General features: G+C 41.2%; 1 protein-coding gene across 6 annotated transcripts in view; it reads right to left on the bottom strand.

Moving 5' to 3' along the window:
- LOC122539251 (uncharacterized) overlaps positions 1 to 19,658 on the bottom strand; it is a 122,876-nt gene that overhangs the window by 85,760 nt on the left and 17,458 nt on the right. For 5 of the 6 annotated variants that reach the window (XM_087980031.1, XM_087980033.1, XM_087980032.1 and 2 more), the window contains exons 4-9: positions 16,420 to 17,139; positions 14,283 to 14,342; positions 8,862 to 8,918; positions 7,256 to 7,327; positions 3,998 to 4,127; positions 2,092 to 2,231 (exon numbers count right to left, since the gene is read on the bottom strand). In XM_087980031.1, coding sequence (XP_087836157.1) covers positions 2,092 to 2,231; positions 3,998 to 4,127; positions 7,256 to 7,327; positions 8,862 to 8,918; positions 14,283 to 14,342; positions 16,420 to 17,139 — 1,179 coding nt within the window. The remainder of the gene's footprint in view (positions 1 to 2,091; positions 2,232 to 3,997; positions 4,128 to 7,255; positions 7,328 to 8,861; positions 8,919 to 14,282; positions 14,343 to 16,419; positions 17,140 to 19,658) is intronic. The other variant, XM_087980030.1, reaches the window with a different exon arrangement.

A 19,658-nucleotide genomic window follows, 5' to 3' on the forward strand; every position in this document is an offset into this window, starting at 1 on the left:
GTGAATCAAAAATAATGTTTTTTTTGCCTGGCTAGTGTATTTTGATTGGCTAACTGTGTACATGTTGCTGGGTTTATTTGATGGGCAGGGTTTAGCACAACAGGGGGCCTATGGGCTGGACACAATGATGCAAGTGCAGGGGCCTAAAGTGGGATGGGAGGAGTTTGATGGAAGACGAAACTAATGAAGAGTAAAGGCCGCCCAACAACAACAGTAGATTGAGAAGATTGTTCCCAACATGGGCCTGGGTGGGATTGAGGGGAGTGTGAAATAACTCCACAGAGCCCAGTATCCTGTCACCAAATCACTCTTTACTTACACGTGGAAGGTCCTTGACACTGATCCAGCTCCCTCCGAGCCAGCTCTAAGAGGGAACAGGATGTCTGACACTCCTGTTCTTATCTGCCAGCCAGGGGTTGCTGTTTGGGCCAGATTAATACCCCTAATCAAGGAACTCATATTCATTGAGATCCACCTGGCTGACCTCATTACAATCACTACAGAGGGACGAAAGAAGTGGAATGGGGATGGCATAAGAGGAATGACATGGGAAGGGTGAATGAGATGATTGTTCTGATTAAGTGTGGCAAAATGTCAGGGACAGTTATTTGATACAACAAATTATTCAAAAGTTAGTCTTTGTATTAACAATTAAGATTCACTGGACCCGAACAAATAATTTTAGAAAACCTGCCCTGAGAGTTCATAGAACGCAATAGCCTTAATTCTACAGATGAAAATTATGACAACCATCTAAATCCTCCAGAGTTTCTACTTTGTCTAACTCCAATGGATATGCCATCAACCAAGTTTAGACTCAGAGAATCCCCACAGTGTGGAAGCAGGCCATTCCGCCAATTGGCCCTCTGAAGAGCATCCTACCCAGACCCACATCCCTACCCATCTCTACCATGGCTAACCCATCTAGCCTGCACATCCCTACACATTTCGGGCAATTTAGCATAGCCAATCCATCTAACCTGCACATCTTTGGATTGTGGGAGGAAACCAGAGCACCCAGAGGAAACCCACGTAGACACGGTGACAATGTGCAAACTCCACACAGACAGTCACCTGAGGTTGGAATCAAACCCGTGTCCCTGGTGATATGCGGCAGCAGGGCTAACCACTGAGCCACTGTTCCAGTAAACCATTCGAGGAAGGATCAGTTACAATGTTACTACACAACTTGAATCCCAAACAATGGAGTTGGTTAGCTCTGGTGGCTGGATAGCTGGTGAGTGATGCAACCAGTGTGGGTTCAATTCCTGTACTGGCTGAGGTTACTACAAGGGACTCTTCTTCTCAACTTCTCCCCTCGCCGGAGGCATGATAGCCCTCAGGTTAAAACCACCACCAGTTCTGTGCACCAATCTAATGAGAGAACAGACTTATTAGTTTGGTAAGACCATGGTTTATCCCAAATGAAGATTGGTAGCTGGAAAGCTGTTTTCTTGGATGATAGATTATTGTAGCAAATTATGGCATTATAACAGATGGTTTTCACACAACTAGTGTTTATTTATTGAATAATATTGAAGCCATCGATGTAAATCTGCCTTTTCAGCTCAGGAGAAACACTTTTTCAATTAGACTTTCAAGTTCAATGACCAGACTCAATCATAAGGCTGATCTCTTGACAAAATGTTATGTTCCTAGGCCTGTTTTTACACAGGGATAGACTTTCTTTCCCCAAGAATGAAAAATTTGAATTCTGCCATTTTCCTCAGCTGAAATAGTAATTAGAAATTTTGTTTTCGAAGCAGTTTTGTTGCAACAGTGACTCGAAATTCACTGAAAAAGTAATATTTGGCATTACTTAGTTTACATTGACATGACAAAATCATTATTGTTGAACTTTATTTTATGCATTTGAAATGTTTAGTGAACGCTGTGGGCATTAAGGTGAAATATGCTCATGCTGGACAACCAAGAATTGCTCCAGTTTTCTTCATCTGGTTCAAACTGCTATAACCTCAGGTCAGATTCATACAGCATACTTAGTTATGAAGTAAAACAAATATGTAAAAAAATGATAGTGATTGGAACTTTTTTCATCTACATTTAAATTTACTCGGAGGTGTTCCTTACCTTCTCCACATCCCCGCTTCTAAGAACCTGCATTAGATCTGCTAACAGACAAGAGTTTGCTTCAAGAAATGGGATTATATGTCCTTCCTTCACAGCTGCAGATAATTTGGGGTAATCGCAGACACTTTCAGAAGCCAGTTCTGTTGAAAAGCACACAAAAAATGACCAAGATGTATTAAAATTTTCACTACCTCAAACAAGTTATATGTTTCATTTTTTTTCCCCCAAACTGGTAGGACGGAGTGTGCTCTACTTTTTAAAATCAATGAAGATCAGAGGAAACCTTAACAAATTATGTAAAAATATTAAGTTTAAATCACGATATATTAAATCCATAGAACATCTGTATCCTAGCATTGCAAATTTGATCCAGTCAGTTTTCTCACACATTAACATCAGTACCAGACAAGGAGGTTTAGTTAAAATATCCCCATAAACAAACATATTAGTCTGAAATTAGAGATGAGGAGGAATTTATCAGAAGTTTATATCCAGTAAGTTAAAAATCACACGACACCAGGTTATACACCAACAGGTTTATTTGGAAGTTGAGAAGTGGGGCGCTGGAAAAACGCAGCAGGTCAGGCAGCATTCGAGAAGGAGAATTGATGTTTCAGACATAAGCCCTTCATCATGAATGTGGTGAGGAGGGGCACAAGGGAGCTGAGAGATAAATAGGAGGAGGGGTGTGGGGCTGCGGCTGGGGGGAAGGTAGATTGGAAAGTGATAGATAGATGCAGGTGGGGGTGATGGTGATAGGTCATAGGTAAGGATGGAACAGATAGGTGGGAAGGAAGACAGACAGGTCGGACAGTACAAGAGGGCAGTGCCTGGTTGGAGGGTTGGATCTGGGATGAGGTAGGGAGAGGGAAGGTGAGGAAACTATGTGTATGACACTATTACCTTTTGCTATAAATGCTGTGTCCTATGATCCTACTCCACTAACTCCCTAATGAAGGAGCAGCTCTCCGAAAGCTTTGTACTTCCAAATAAACCTGTCGGATTATAACCTGGTGTTGTGTGATCTTTAACTTTGTCCACCCCAGTCCAACACAGGCAGCTCCACATTATATCTAGTAAGGCAGACTAGGAGGTTTAATTGAGAGAGCTGCTGACGTTTCAGAGGTCAAGTCTTCACTTTTCTTTCCAGTTAATACTCAACTTGAACTGCTGAAATCTGGAATGGACATCAAACACAGAGGAAGAGAGCTCTCTCCTATTTTTTGGCATGGCTAGTCTCAGAAATTTGTCAAACAAAAAAATGCACAGGCCATGAACAGGAACAGTGTGACATGCCCTCTTATTTTAGAATACAACAAGGAGCGTTATAAACATTTTACATTTATACACAAAAACAGAACAGATTTGCAGTTTACAAAAAGACCTGCCTCACCAGAACATTCATTTCCTGGAAGGAAGATACACATGTGAGAACCCGTGTGAAACTATGGCGTCCAGGTGACACGCAAAAGACCCTTCTTTGTTATGATCCCTGGCTCATGGTGTATGACTGCATATTTGGGCAGTAAAGGGTTTCCTGACTGTGGGGGATGCAAGATCCATTTGCAACCCAGGCAGGTGACCTAAAAGACAATGTAGTGTCCATCCAAAACCTTCAGTAAGGATATACTGGAAAAATGCTTGAAAAGAGATTACTTAACATTAAACATGAATTGCATCAAAATAAAGAAGCTTTGAGAGAAGATTTATGTGGAATATTTTGTAATACTGAAATGTTTAAGCCTCTTGAAACAAAAAAATTAAACCTCACTTGGTATCATGGAAAATCATCGTTTTACCGTACAACAAGTCCATAGCAAATACAATAATTGACAATATGATGTACATTGATTAAAGAAATTAAGGAGGTTGACTGAAGCATGTAATGTCATGTACAAAGACCTACTTGCAATGATCAAGGCCTCTTGAACGCACTGTCCAATGGACGGAGTCTGAGTGGTTTTGTTCCGAGCTGAGTCCAGAACAGCTGCCCACTTGCTCTGCAACAATTCTTCTCGAAATAAAATGTCTCCATTCTGATTGAGACCAAAATACTTAAAAGTTAGTGGATCCTTTTTGAACTGAAGCCTTCTATGTAACATATGAACATCTACATAATTAATATCTGGCATAGATCCTTGCCACGAATAAAGGTAATTTTCACTTTTCTGTTCGAAACAGGCAGAATGGTTCACCAGCCCCTTATACAAACTCCCCATATTTTACTTCCTTTGGAAATTAAGATCACGCAGGTGATCAATTCTCAGTTTACTTTCTAAATAGGAAAATTATACTCATTAAATCTGGAGGTGGTGGATTAAATCTGAAAGAAAAACAAATCAGATTTGTAACTGCTTTATTGATTCAAATAACCTGAATTGAGTACAGGTGTTGGGAGGTCATGTTGCGGCTGTACAGGACATTGGTTAGGCCACTGTTGGAATATTGTGTGCAATTCTGGTCTCCTTCCTATCGGAAGGATGTTCTGAAACTTGAAAGGCTTCAGAAGAGATTTACAATGATGTTGCCAGGGTTGGAGGATTTAAGCTATTGGGAAAGGTCGAATAGGCTGGGGCTGTTTTCCCTGGAGCATCAGAGACTGAGGGGTGACCTTACAGAGGTTTATAAAATCAAGAGGGGCATGGATAGGATAAATAGACAGTCTTTTGCCTGGGGTGGGCATGTCCAGAACTAGAGGGAGTAAGTTTAGGGTGAGTGGGGAAAGATATAAAAGGGACCTAAGGGGCAACCTTTTCACAAAGAGGGTGGTGCGTGTGAGGAATGAGCTGCCAGAGGAAGTAGTGGAGGCTGGTACAATTATAGCATTCAAAAGGCATCTGGATGGAAAAATGATTAGGAAGGGTTGAGAGGGATATGAGCCAAGTGCTGGCAAATGGGACTAGTTTAGTTTGGGATATCTGGAGGGCATGGGTGGGTTTGACCGAAGGGTCTGTTTCCACGCTGTACATCCCCATGACTCTATGGTTAACTTAGTCAATAAAATAGAAGAGAAGGCTACCATTCACAAGAAGACCACACAGAAACCAACACCGTGGGCGGCACGGTGGCATAGTGGTTAGCACTGCTGCCTCACAGCGCCAGAGACCCGGGTTCAATTCCCGACTCAGGCGACTGACTGTGTGGAGTTTGCACATTCTCCTTGTGTCTGCGTGGGTTTCCTCCGGGTGCTCCGGTTTCCTCCCACAGTCCAAAGATGTGCAGGTCAGGTGAATTGGCCATGCTAAATTGCCCGTAGTGTTAGGTAAAAAGGGGTACATGTAGGAGTATGGGTGGGTTGCGCTTCGGCGGGTCGGTGTGGACTTGTTGGGCTGAAGGGCCTGTTTCCACACTGTAAGTAATCTAATCTAAAAAAACAGCTACTGAACTTTCTTAAAAAGCTACCAATGTTGGAGCAATAACTCAGACTATGTTTTTCAACCAGCAATCTAAAAAGGTTGCTTCAACAAGTCATTCTTCATTCATTATTAACATGTCACTGTTTTTAGCAAGGTCTAACCCTAGGTGACCTTGAGCTGATTACATGGACCCCTCATCTTTCAGTATTTTCTAGTCCATATTGCAATAAACAGGCAATTCTAGAATTTTGACCGAGTTATAACGAAGGAATGCAACACATGCCCAAGTCAGGATGATGTGACATTTGAGGGCACTCTGGTCATGCCCATCATAATTACAATTAATTTTTCTTTAGCTTACAGCAAAACATATCAAACCATAAAGCTCTTGTTCATTCAAATAGCATCCTTCCTTTTTCAATTTTTCAGCTGAACTGGATAAGGCAAGATCTTTTTTTTTTACATTGTTCTAATTTCTTACCAGGAGTATACCCAATACTACAATAATAATATTCAAGTGATGGATATGAGCCATGCATTATCTTCTCAATTACTATCAGCATGTCAAAACTGAATGCTGAGTCAATCTCTTCACCCATGGTACTCAATACTGTCAGCTCTCTTTGTATTTGGCAGCATTGATACGAAAGAAACGTACTAAAGTAACTGGAAGAAACGTGCTATAATGACCTAAAATGGTAACACTCATCCACGAGGCTACATCAAGCTTTGAGTCACAGTGTCTTCACAGTGGGGCAGAGAAAAGGCAGAGAAGGAAAGCAATGGGAGACAATCCTACACTATAATATGGAACATCCTGCCTTATTTCCCCAAAGAGCTGTGGGTAGCAAATGGTTGCTTGAAGACCTATGGCAGAAATCAGTGACCCTGAGTAGGCAAGTTTCTCAAACTGAAAGACAGCAATTGACCAGAGAGTGCAGTATTTCAATTTTAATACACATTGGGGATTTAGACGACAGAAAGAAAAGAATGCACAAAATTAGCATTTATTTTCCATCATAAACTTCAAGAAATATTACTTATATAGGTCCAGCTCTCCACAGGAGAATTGAGTGTCCTATTTGTTATTTGGAACTAAAGAGAAATTCTGTAGTATGAGAGTAGATTAAACTGATCTGTAGCAGAGGTGCAGTGTATTACTGGAAACAACACAACAGGAAAAGTAATGTAGAGCTGATAGCTAATTTATAAGGATGTCACCCATATCAATGCTAGTGCAAGAATACGACATTTTGCCATACAGCAAGCTGACCTAACCAAAGTGATTGGCTGTGTAACCAAATCTGAAAGGCTTGATCACTAGCTTCTCAAAGGGGATGTACATAGGCCGCTGGAGCTTTCATACTTCTGGCCATCACACAAGTGCATAATTGACGCAATTAATGTCATGATCTTGGATTCACTTCATCAGCTGGGATCCCCAGCTTCTGTTCCAGCTCTCTGGAAGGACAAAGTGCCCCAGCCAACTTTACTTCTACATAAAAGAATCTGAGACTATAAAACTAATTACTTCCAAAGATACTTCTTTGCAGCAGGAATTTCTTCCAACAGAGAGGAAAAGCTCTGATTCTGTAGCAGAGGAAAATCTGGTACTTTCATCACAAAAAAATGTCATAGAAGGCCTTTTTGAAAATTCTGGAAAATATCTGCTTGTTTGTTTCATGTAACCAGTTCGGAAAAGTATATTACATTTAATAGTGTAATTCTATTCATTTGCCAACACTAGTATTAAGGGGTACAAAGCATACTTGTGTTGCTGAAGGTGAAACTCCTATTTCTTGAGTTACCTGCAGCTGGGATCGCAAGTGAGTTAAGGAGTTCTTTAGGTCTCTGTATCTGTTTGGCGAGGTTTCCTCATCCTACAAGGGCAAGGAAACACAACATCAATTTAACTGTGATAATGCCAAAGCAAAGTTTCATTCTCAACAATTGTTTTGGCAGAGTTTGCAGTGGCCTGTAAAGAGTTTGAATGTTCATTTTGGCCTAACCCACTTTGAACTTTGAATTTCGACATATCTATTTGAAAAATGCTCCCTGAAGTTGGGGGTGGGGCAGCAGGACCAGTGGAAGAGGGGGTGTGGTGTCAGATGAAACTTTGGAGTTGTGAAATGTGAGGCAGCAATAACCACTCCAGAGTTCTAACCATGTTATCACCATTATATAGCTGTACTCCCGCTCTCAATTTTCACTCGGATAATGTTTAAGCTTCAAAATGGGGCAACAGAGGGAAGAAGTTTTGGAATTCCCATCAAATTAATCACACAGATTATAACTCATGGTTCAATGACTTATGTTTATTGTCACTTACTTTTTTATTCTACCAAAAGGACAGTCTTTTAAAAATATCTATATTGATGGCATGTGGTCAACAATGTGGGTTCAATTCCCATTCTGGCTGAGGTATGTTTGAGACCTGAGTGTGGTGCTGGAAAAACACAGCAGGTTAGGCAGCATCCAAGGAGCAGAAGAATCGGTGTTTCGGGCAAAAGCCCTTCATCAGGAATAAGGCTGTGAGCTGAGGGGGTGGAGAGATAAATGGAAGGGGGATGGGGATGGGGAGGGAAGGTAGCTGAGAATGCAATAGATGGATGGAGATGGGGGTAATGGCGATAGGTTGGAGAGGAGGATGGAGCGGATAGGTGGGAAGGAAGATGGACAGGTAGGACAGTTCAAAAGAGCGGTGCCAAGTTGGCAAGTTGGAACTGGGATAAGGTGGGGGGAGAGGAAATGAGGAAACTGGTGAAATCCACATTGATGCCGTGGGGTGGAGGGTCGCGAGGTGGAAGATGAGGCATTCTTCCTCCAGGCTGAGCACTTCAACTCTCCCTCCTAATCTGCCAAGGTCATGCAGGTCCTCCTCCATCGCCACTCCCTAAACACCCTCCTCTCCGACCTATCACCATTACTCCCACCTCTATACACCTATTGCACTCTCAGCTATCTCCACCCCAGCCTCAACCCCCTCCCCAATCGCACCACTTCCTCGGCTCACAGCCTCTTTCCTGATAAAGGGCATTTGCCTGAAACATCGATTCTCCTGCTCCTCGGATGCTGCCTGACCTGCTGTGTTTTTCCAGCGCCACACTCTTGACTCTAATCTCCAGCATCTGCAGTCCTCACTTTCGCCTATGTTTGAAACCTGCTACTTGTTTCTACTCAGATAACAACTCAATATTTTCATGTTACACTGGGTAAGACAGTATCAATCTGACACCCACAAGTTACTGAGATAACTTTGATAATCACCTTCAGCTGAAAACACTGATAAACACAGCTGCTCTCCAGCATCACTGGAATTGAGCAAATAACCTCAAATAAGACACAATTTTTGCATTATTTTCCTACTGAATTGCACTAACTTTCTGCAGAATAATTATCAGAGTCTGAGCTTACCATGTGCTGAAATACTGCACTGCAGATGCTGCTCAGGTGCTTACACTTGGAAGTTACCTAAAGCAGAAAAATAAGAATTTCAGCAATCAACAATAATATGGCAGTGGGACTGTATTCTCCCTTCAAAATTACGGGACAACATGTTTCACGCTCTCAAATTCCCTCTTACCACATGCATAGTTGCTTTAGTATGTGTTAATATTGGTTAGGTTCCCATGTTTTTGTAGATGAGTCTTGGACATGGAGGAGTTTTTTATGTCCCTTATGAAATTCCCTTCCAGTGTCATGTGGAGATTTTGTGAACTAGTCACATCAGTTATAAAGTGAATTAAAAGTTATAATTATTGAGCTCCAGCACTGCACCTCTGAGGGAAGGAATGGATTTTCTTATTGCAATAACAGCTTACATTTGTCTCAAATCGTGGAGTCATTTATAGTTCCTCTCACGTAGCAGGATAACATAAGCTGCTTTCTTCAGAGAAATGTGATCAAATAAAATTTGACACTATGCCACACGACAATATTAAGGCATCGACCAATAAATTGCTTATATCCTCTTTCAATAGACGAGGTAGGTTTTTAAGAGCACCTTAAAGGAACAGAGAGAAGTTGAGAGGTTCCAGTAAGGATTTCCAGAGCACGGCACCTTAATGGGCAAAGGTTCGGTCATCAATGCAGTGGCTGCATTTCAGAATGCTCATCAGGCCTGAGTTTGGGGAGCTCTGATATTTCAAAAGGTTGTAACATGAAGGAGACTACAGAGCTAGAACGGGACAAAGTCTTGGAGAGATTTGGAAACTGGGAGAAAGCGAGGGAGAATGAAACCAGATTACGCATCCATTGTATTCAGTTGTTTTGTTAAATGTGGATCAATCTTCATAATTGATTCTTGTTAACTTTAAAAGAATAGCATTCTACATTTGATTTATTTTGACATTGGAAAATACGAACTGCAGTTCCATTCTACTTTTATATCGATTATCGACTTCCTCTAAGTATTTCTTGACACACAAGTAGAGTCTCCCCTATATTGGAAAGGTGAGAAACAGAAAGCAGGAAACAACAGACAAGTTAGCATAATAGAAAGCGAAAGAACCTCAGGCGCTGTAAATCAGAAACAAAAATAGAAACTTCCGGAAAAGCTCAGTAGGTTTGGCTGCATCTGTGGAGAGAAGTCAGAGTTAACATTTCAGATCGAGTGACCCTTCCTCAGAATTGATAGTAGTTAGGAAAGTGTCAGCTGATATGCAGAAGATAGGGAGGGGGGAAGGGGTAAGGAGGAAATGTTAGGTGAGAATAGAGCTCAGAGAGAGAGAAGAACTGTTGGGACAGACAAAGGAGTGGATAATGATCTGGCTAGGAGGGTGAAAAGCTATTAATGGGGACTATTAGTACTAACAATGGTTGTGTTTATTAGCAGACTGTGATAACAATGCCTAGTGAGTTAGACTTGGGATAAAGACATGGGAGAGTTCAAGCCCTAAAATTATTGAATCAATATTGAGTCCAGAAGGCCGCAGCCCTCGAGCAGAAAATGAGGGTCAGTTGACCTGAAACATTAACTCTGACTTCTCTCCACAGATGCAGCCAGACCTGCTAAGTTAGCTTAACATCTATCTAAAGAAAAGTGCGAGAATCTATTATTGACAATAACAGCAGGCTACTTGGAATATCTCAGTGCAATCTGGCAGGGGTAACATAGTTGTGTGGATTTGACTAATTTATTAGGGTTCTTTGAGGAAGTAGCAAATGAAGTTGAGAAAGGGAAATCTGTGGATGTACCGTGCTTAAAGGTCCAGGAGACATGTGACAAGCTGCCACATGAAAGGTTACTTCACAAAATAAGAGCTTACTGCTTATGGAGAGCCAAAGGAAAATACAGAGTAGGCATAAATGGTCATATTTTAGCTGGCAAGGTATAACAAGTAGCGAGCCAATGTAATAGTGCTGGGGCTTTGACTACTTAAAATCTGTATTGGTGACATGAATGACATGATCAAGTATTGTTTTTAAGTTTGCTAATGACCCAAGCAGCATATTATTCAAATGAAAAGACATTACAGAGCTTTGAGGAACAGAGGGATCTAGTATATAAACCACCAAAAGTTATCAGTCTGCAGGTCCAGCAAGTGATTAGGAAGAAATATGGAATATTGCTGTAAAAACTGGAAATGATGGAGATATTCATCAGGTTTGATGGTTCTTTGGAGAGAGAAACAAAGTTAACATTTCCAGACCAATATGATTCTTCTTCAGATCCCCTCGTTGTTTATTGCAAGTGGAATTCAATATAAAAATTAGGGAAGTTGTGTTACAGCTATATAGAACCATATTAAGATTGCTGTGTAAAATTTTGGCCTCCTTATTTGAGAGATTGCATAATTGCATTAGAAATATTTCAGAGTAGGTTCATAGAACCATACAGTACGAAACAGCGAATTCAGCCAATCAAGTCTGTAGTACCAAAATACCAAGAAATATACACAGGTCTCACTTTCCAGCATCAGCCCCTTAGCTTTGAATGTTATAACATTCAAAAAGTACTTGGATGAGTACTTGTAATGTTGTGAAGTCACCAGCCTTAACTACCCTCCCAGGCAATGCATTCCAGACCCCCACCACTCTGGGTGAAAAACATTTTCATTTGACTAATTCGGTGTAGTCTATCCAATAAGAAGAGGTTAGGGATTACTTGGAGTTCTGAAGAATGAAAAGCAATCTTATTGAAACATATATGTTCCTGAGCGATTTGACAGAGTAAATTATTTTAAAAAAAGGACCTTTCCCCTTGTGAGAGAGACTAGATCTAGAGTTTAAAAATTAGGGGTCTCCCATTTACGATGGAGATGAGCAACTTTTTTCCCTAGAGACCCTTCCCCAGACAGCAGTGAAGCCAGTGTCACCAAAACTTTTTTAAGGCAGAGGGAGATAGATTCTTGAGTAACGAGGGAATTAAAGGCAGTTGGGGTTAAGCCAGGAAGTATAGATGAAGGAACAAGCAGATCAACCACAATTTTGTTGGTGGAGGAAGCTCGAAAGTCCACTTAGGCTACTCATTCCTTATCTATGTATTTGGATTATATAACTGTCTTCCGAATTAGATGAAATCTCGATACGTACTACTTCTATCAGGTCATTGTGCATTTGGATTCCAGAAATGACTGTGGATGGACTCTGGATGAACATTTTGGGGAAACAGCCAATTAAGAGAGTTACCCCTCCGTCCCCCTGCCCCCAACTTCCAAACCCACCCCCGGAGCCCAGCAAATTAAAGCCAATGCAACCAGGAAGGCTAAGAGAGGCTCCCAAGAAGGAGAGCCTACCTTCCTGAGCATCTTGAACTGGTCTTGACATCAGTAGCACCACCACTGAGTACTGACTTTCTCTGGGACATGTAATTTCTATCCTGATCTGACAGCAGAGTTAATATCAGGCTATTGCCTGTACTGGTAAGTTTTAGTTACAATAGACTGGGGTCGTTTCCTCAAAGCTAGAAGACAGAGGATGAAGGGGACACGATTGAGATGCACTAAATTATGAGGGGCATAGATATAGTAGAAACCTTTCCCAGTGGTGAAGCAATTAATGACCGCGGGGCACAGATTTAAGGTAATGGGCAGATTTAGAGAGGGTGTGAGGAAGAATGTATTTACTCAGTGGGTGATGGGGTCTGGAACTCACTGCCTGTAAGAGTGATAGAGGCAGAAACCTCATAACATTTAAGAAGGATTTAGATGTGTATTTGCAATGCATAGATATAAAGGCTATGGGCCAAGTGCTGGAAAAATTGGACTAGAATAATCAGGTGATAGTTTTTGACCAGCACAGACATAATGGGCCAAAGGGTCTTTTTTCTGTGCTACAGGACTCTATGGCTCAAAGAAGTGTGTAACATTCTCCCTCAATTTGTAAGGTGGTGTTTGGGTATTCGACAAAGTGCCTCAGAATCACACAGCTGGATCTTCTATTTTTCCAAAATGTTTTCTCAATTACAATTCTAATCACATGTGTGCATGTTTCATGGTTTGCACAGCACAATGGCAGAAAGGACAGCTGCACTTTGAACCTGCCCTGAAGCATGCTGGTATTTTGAGGTAACTCAGTGGATCCAAGGTCACTTCTCCAGTTCCCATCACTCCCATAACAACCACAAATGTTACTTCTGTCCACTCCCCAACACAGGAAAATCAAGGCCAGTGTCTTCAGTTGATGAAATAAAAACTTTCTCAAGCTTAGAACACTTTCTACACAATTAAATACTTTGAAGTATTGTCTCTGTTGTAATGAGGGAAATGTGAAAACAAATAGGGAAAATGCAGCTGTCAGTTGACAAGTAATCCAGGTTCCAAGACCAATGTTCTGGGAATGAGTTTCAAATCTAACAATGGGAGCGGGCAGAATTTGAATTAAATTATCATTGAATATAAAGCTAGTGTTGGTGATGGTGGCCATGACAACTATCACTGATTGCTGTAAAAACCCATCTGTTGCCTTAATTTTATTTAGGGAAGGGAATTTGCCATTCTTGCCCACTCTGGCCTTTTTGTGACTCCTGACTCATGGCAAAGCAGTTGATTCTGACTTGCCCTCTGAAATGGCTGAGCAGGCAATTCAATTCAAGGGCAATTAGGGATGGACAATAAATGCAGCCTTGGCCAGGGACACTTACATCGTGTGAAAGAACATAGAAAAATTCTACACAAAACAGGATCCCATAAGCTACAATGTGATAATGACCAAACAATCAGATTCAGTGATATTAGTTGATGGATTAATATTGAATAGGATAGTGATCTTCAGGGTAGGTGGAGTTTCCAGATCCCCAGAGTTAAATCATCTCATTTCAGTTGTCCCACAGAATGTTTTTTGATGGATAATTATGAGTCAAGATATGACAAAAACCAACCTATATTCCATTAAATAGACTCGGTCAGTTGTCTCCAAGTGCTTTGAGGATAAATGTTTCTTACTTAACCAGTATTTTTGCTTTCAATTGGACTTCATTTCTGAAATAGAGCTTAATCATCAGTCATCAATTTTTCAATAATCTGAACATAAAATTATCGCACAGAAGATTGAATGCTCTGACCTAAGAGCAAATCAGTAAAGGGTGACGTTGGTCTGAGTCAGCAGTGAAGAAACTGACACACAGCATATCTGCTGCTGCTAGTGTACCAATATTCTTTCCCAGTGAGTTTGTAAGAATGGGTTTAATTTCTAACCACATTATCCTTCCTACCACTCCCATCAAACACAGTTCAATTGTTCAGTGAGTAAGACACATGCACAGATAAAACTATTACATTCATTCAGTCCCTTGTGCAGAAGGAATAAAGTGAGTAAAAAGAATTCAGAAGAAACCACACTCAACAGGTATGGTCGCAAAAAGATCTGAATTGTAAAACAGGGGTTTACTCTGACCTCTAACGAAGTTTCATGTCCTGGTATTTCATCAGAATTTAACTGGAGTTCACTGTTATTCTGGAATAAAAAATAAACAGGTGGCGATTTTAACATCTTGCAATTTATTTCATTTCAAGACTAAAATAAATTAGTCTACCACAAATGTGTTGTTATTTTCTGAACTACAGTAGTTACATGTTTCAAGTGTATAAACGGTGTGATTAGATTTCTCCAGAGAGGTGCTTGCAGGGATGTTGAGAAATGGCTTGGCTTTCTTGCCATTGCACCCACATCAGAATGCCACAGGAGACTGGTCCAAATGGCTGTTGCTGTTAACCACTTTAGTGATGGTGAAGTCAATCCATAGGTGGCTTCATTTTAGGGTAGGCAGCAGAAGCAAGAAATGGGGCACTGAGGGTCTAAATTTAACATTCTCATCTTCCGTGCAAATGCCTCCACAGACACATCCCTTCCAATCTCTGTAACCTGCAACAGCCATACACTCTTTGCAAACTCTATTGTTCGGGTTTTTGTGCATTTTTAATACTTTTGCCCACCATATGCTTTATGACCTCACCATGTGGTGCTGTTCCTTCAGTGTCAATGACCTGAGCTCTAATTCAAGGCTACACTAAAGAATCTACATAATTGTCCGCACAACCGTTTACACCAAACATTCTTTACAAGTAACTAAATCCCATATACTAAGTTACTTACAATATAGAAAACATCCAATGTCATGGCAAGCACAAGGTCTGAGCAAATGGACAGAAGATGATGGCACATATGGTAGAGTGATAAAGATACAGAGATACACAGCACGGAAACAGGCCCTTTGGTCCAACTCATCCATGCTGATCAGATATCCTAACCTAACCTGGTCCCATTTATCAGCACTTGGCACATATCCCTCTCAACCCTTCCCATTCATATACCCATCCAGATGCCTTTTAAATGCTGTAATTGTACCAGCCTCCACCACTCCCTGTGGCAGCTCATTCCATACATGCACCATCCTCTGTGTGAAAAAGTTGCCCCTCAGGTCCCTTTTAAGTCTTTCCCCTCTCACCCTAAATCTATGCCCTCTAGTTCTGGACTCCCCCGCCCCAGGGAAAAGATCTTGTCTATTTATGCTATCCATGTCCCTCATGATTTTATAAACCTCTATAATGTCACCCTTCAGCCTCCAACTCTCCAAGGAAAACAGCCCCAGCCTATTCAGCTTCTCCCTATAACTCACAACCCTCCAAACCTGACAACATCCTTGTAAATTTTTTCTGAACCCTTTCAAGTTTCACAACATCCTTCTGATAGAAAGGAGACCTGAACTGCACGCAATATTCCAACAGTGGCCTAACCAATGTCCTGTACAGCTGCAACATGATCTCCAAACCCCTGTACTCAATACTCCGACTAATAAAGGAAAGCATACCAAATGCCTTCTTCATTATCCTATCTACCTGCGACTCTACTTTCAAGGAACTATGGACCTGCACTCCAAGGTCTCTTTGTTCAGCAAAATGGTCATTTTGGACACCATGGCACCTTTTCCAAAATAGGAAACTTGCAGGAAGAAATCCTTCACCTGCTTGGAACCACTGCAAGGTGACTTACAGAGACATTTCACAGCAGCACAGCCAAAACCCATTTTTCCAATTATTATAGTTAAGAGCAGAAATTGCAAGCACATTAGTGGACAGTAAAAGCTTGTAAAGTCAACCACTTCCTGGTTTGACAGTCAATTGGATAACCTGTCTGTCATTTCTCCAGGCTTAAGTCAGATATAATACTCGTGCAGAAGGCCTGGCAGATCAGTTCCATGGTAGTCAAATGCATCCACCAATTTTTGGATGGATGCATCCTCCATCAGCCCTAAACTCTACGGGAATTTCACGGTCACCTTGAAATACGGTTCACTTTGGCATATCCACCCCAAATAGTATCCAGCAATTCTGCTTGGAAGTGCTATGAAATCCCGAGAATAATACTGAAGCACAAATAATCAGCATTAGGAAGGAGATGTGGAGAGATTAAAATAACACGTCTTTTTGGAGTGCAGGTTTAGTTTTAAATAATAATGTTTAAATGTGGAAGACAACAAAAATAATGAGAACTCTAAATTAGGTATTTTACATTCGGCAACATTATTACTTACTAATGTCATTTTATGCAGTTTATTCTTCTCCTCGACTAAGCTCTCCAGTTTCTCTTTTTCTTCTAGCACTTCTTTCAGGTAATTTTCATTCTCCTGAATTTCTTTTAGTTCTGCTCTAAGCTTCTCATTCTCCTCTTCCAGTTCCTCAGTTTGCTCTTGCAGACTGCTCTCCGATAACTTCAACTCGTGGATCCGTGAACGGAAGTCTTCCAGCTTATGTATAAGGAAGTCCTCATTGTCTTCGGCTTGCTGAAGTCTCTCCCTGAGTTGTTCCCTTTCCACGTTAGTTGCCTCTTCTTTCTCTAAAAGCTTATTTAGGTCATCCTGAAGCACGAGAATACTGTCTTTGATTTGGTTTTCTCTTTCTGCCATGGAACGTGCCACGTTGACAAGTTCAGTATCGTGCTCAGAAAGATCTTTACTCCTTTTGCTATGTGCGTTTTCCAGCTTCGTGAACTTTGCCGTAGCTTGCTGCAGCTCAGTTTTCAGGATGACACTGGTCGCATTTAGGTCGATCCTCTCTCTATCCAGTTTGAAGATCTGGCTGTGCAGGAACTGCTCCCGTTCCCTCAGCTTCACCATTTGCTGCTGCTGCTTTTGCTTGTAATGCTCAAAGTACTCAGATTGCTTCTTCATCTCATCCTCTTTCATCCTGAGCTGACTCTGCAAACGCCACAGTTTTCCCTTCAGCATCTCTTCGGACTTCTCCTTTTCAGCAAGCTTCAAAGGAAGATGAGAATAGTGAGGAGACATGTTAGAGCTCTGCAATAACTTACCCTGGGTGTCACTGTCAGAGCAAGTGATATAAGGTGAGATTAGGTCTCCACTAAAGATTATATATTGTATTTCAAATAGTCAGAATTACTCTGAAATCATTCACTCTACTAATCGGAACAGAGAACAGACAGAGCTACTCAGCTTCTTGGGGAGGGATGGGATGGCCATGAGTTTACAGATTGAGTATTACAATTAAACTGATGGCTCAGACTGCCTAGTAGTTTTGAACTGCTAAAACTGGTCTTAACCAATCCCTATTAGTACCACATGACATGATGGAGCACAATCTTAGTGTGAAGATGGGACTTGACCTCCACAAAGACTGGGTGATAATCACTTTTACTAATACTTGCTTTGACAAGTGCGATTGGACAGTGATTCTCATGGCATCCCTGAGTCTTTTGATTACTCTTTCTTTACAGTAAAACATGCCGGGAGAAAACTTCCCAAAAGTACAGTTTCTTTTTCCTAACCAGATCATTAATGTTTCAAAGAACAAACATTAAATACAGAACTTTTTTTACATATGGAAAATAAAAAGGACTAACCAATACCTTTGTAATTCTCTGACTGTTTTATTTCACATGGAGTTAAAATACAATCACAATATAATAGAATAGAACTTTTCAGTGAGATGGTCATTGGCAACAGAAACAGGCATGTTGACATCACATTTATTTATTCACAACTGACCCAATTTAATGCTCCTTTCTCTCAGTGTCCTATCTTGTTTTAGGGGGAAAAAAAACTCAAGGATGGCAAATAATAAGGCAATGCTAAAAAAGAACACCTTAAAAGATCAATTGTGAGCCCCAGTTAGTTCAATTGTGAGCCCCAGTTAGTTCAATTGTTACAAGGAACATGTATACAAAGGCAGAAGCTAAACACAAACACTCTGATAAGAGAAGCTACATGAGTCTTAGTACCGTGACCTTTTCTATTAGGCTATGACCTATTAGCTAACAGTGAATTAAGATGTACACAAACTATTGCTGAGGGAGATCTTGTGGTGCAGTGTATCGTGTCGCTGACTCCGAGTTTTGAAGCTCCAGGTTCCAGTCATATTTCAAGATTAATGTCACATGAGGACAAGGCCTTGTTTGGGTGCAATTCCTATAGTAACTAACCTATCCACAGAGTCATCAACTACTGGTGCAAATTATTGGCTTATGTAACAAGAAACATATTCCTGCTAAAGAGAGTTCAGTGAGTTCCTGAGTGTAACTAATATAACTATCTGTGGAAGCTTTTCATAGATGCACCATTGAAAGTATCCTATCTGGATGCATCAGAGCTTGAAATGCCAACTGCTCTACCCAAGACCGCAAGGAATTACAAAGAGTTGTGAACGCAGCCCAATCTATCAAGCAAACCAGCCTCCCATCCATTGACTCCACCTACACTTCCACTACATCGGAAAAACAGCCAACATCATCAAAGACCCCTCCTACCTTGGTCACATTCTCTTGCACCCTTTTCCATTAAGCAGAAGACACAAATGTTTGAAAACACGTACCAACAGAATCAAGAGCAGCTTCTTCCCCACTGTTATCAGATTTATGAATGGACCTCTCATATATTAGCGTTGATCTTTCTCTGCACCTTCACTGTAGCTGTAACACTATATTCTGCATTCTGTCCTACTACTCTGATATAGTTATGTAAGGTACGACTTGTCTGGTTACAACACTTTTCACTGTATCACGGCACATGTGACAATAACAAATCAAATCAAATCTCCCAAGATACAGACAGATGTCTCCCTACCAGTCTGCTGGAACTTACTGGATCATCTTTGAGGGAGTCAGAGAGGAATGTTCTAAGAATTGTTTTTTATCTAAATTAGCCTAATGTTTTTAATGTCTCTCTTGGGAGTGCCCTTGTAGTTGTTCTTGCTGGTGTCTAGGAAGCTGAAGGGGGAATCACATTGTCTAGAATTTGCACCGTAATTGTTTGGGGCTGGCTCAAAAGGTGATCTCCTCTCTATCCTATTCCCACTTGTGAAATCCTCAAGCTCTACAGGCTATTTGCCCTGGAGCGTCAGAGGCTGAGGAGTGACCTTATAGAGGTTTCAAAAATTATGAGGGGCATGGATAGGATAAATAAGCAAAGTCCTTTCCCTGGGGTTGGGGAGTCCAGAAGTAGAAGGCATAGGTTTAGGGTGAGAGGGGAAAGATATAAAAGAGACCTAAGGGGCAACTTTTTCTCTCAGAGGGTGGCATGGGTATGGAATGAGCTGCCAGAGGAAGTGGTGGAGGCTGGTACAATTACAACAGTTAAGAGGCATTTGGATGGGTATATGAATAGAAAGGGTTTAGAGGGATATGGGCCGGGTGCTGGCAGATGGGACTAGATTGGGTTGGACTATCTGGTCGGCATGGACGGGTTGGACCGAAGGGTCTTTTTCCGTGCTGTGCATCTTTATGACTCAATGACTGTATCCCAACACGACAAAAACATCA

This window comes from Chiloscyllium plagiosum, unplaced genomic scaffold, assembly GCF_037043375.1.
Source record: "Chiloscyllium plagiosum isolate Xiang-an unplaced genomic scaffold, Cpla_swu_hap1 HiC_scaffold_36, whole genome shotgun sequence".
Taxonomy (NCBI): Eukaryota; Metazoa; Chordata; class Chondrichthyes; order Orectolobiformes; family Hemiscylliidae; genus Chiloscyllium; species Chiloscyllium plagiosum.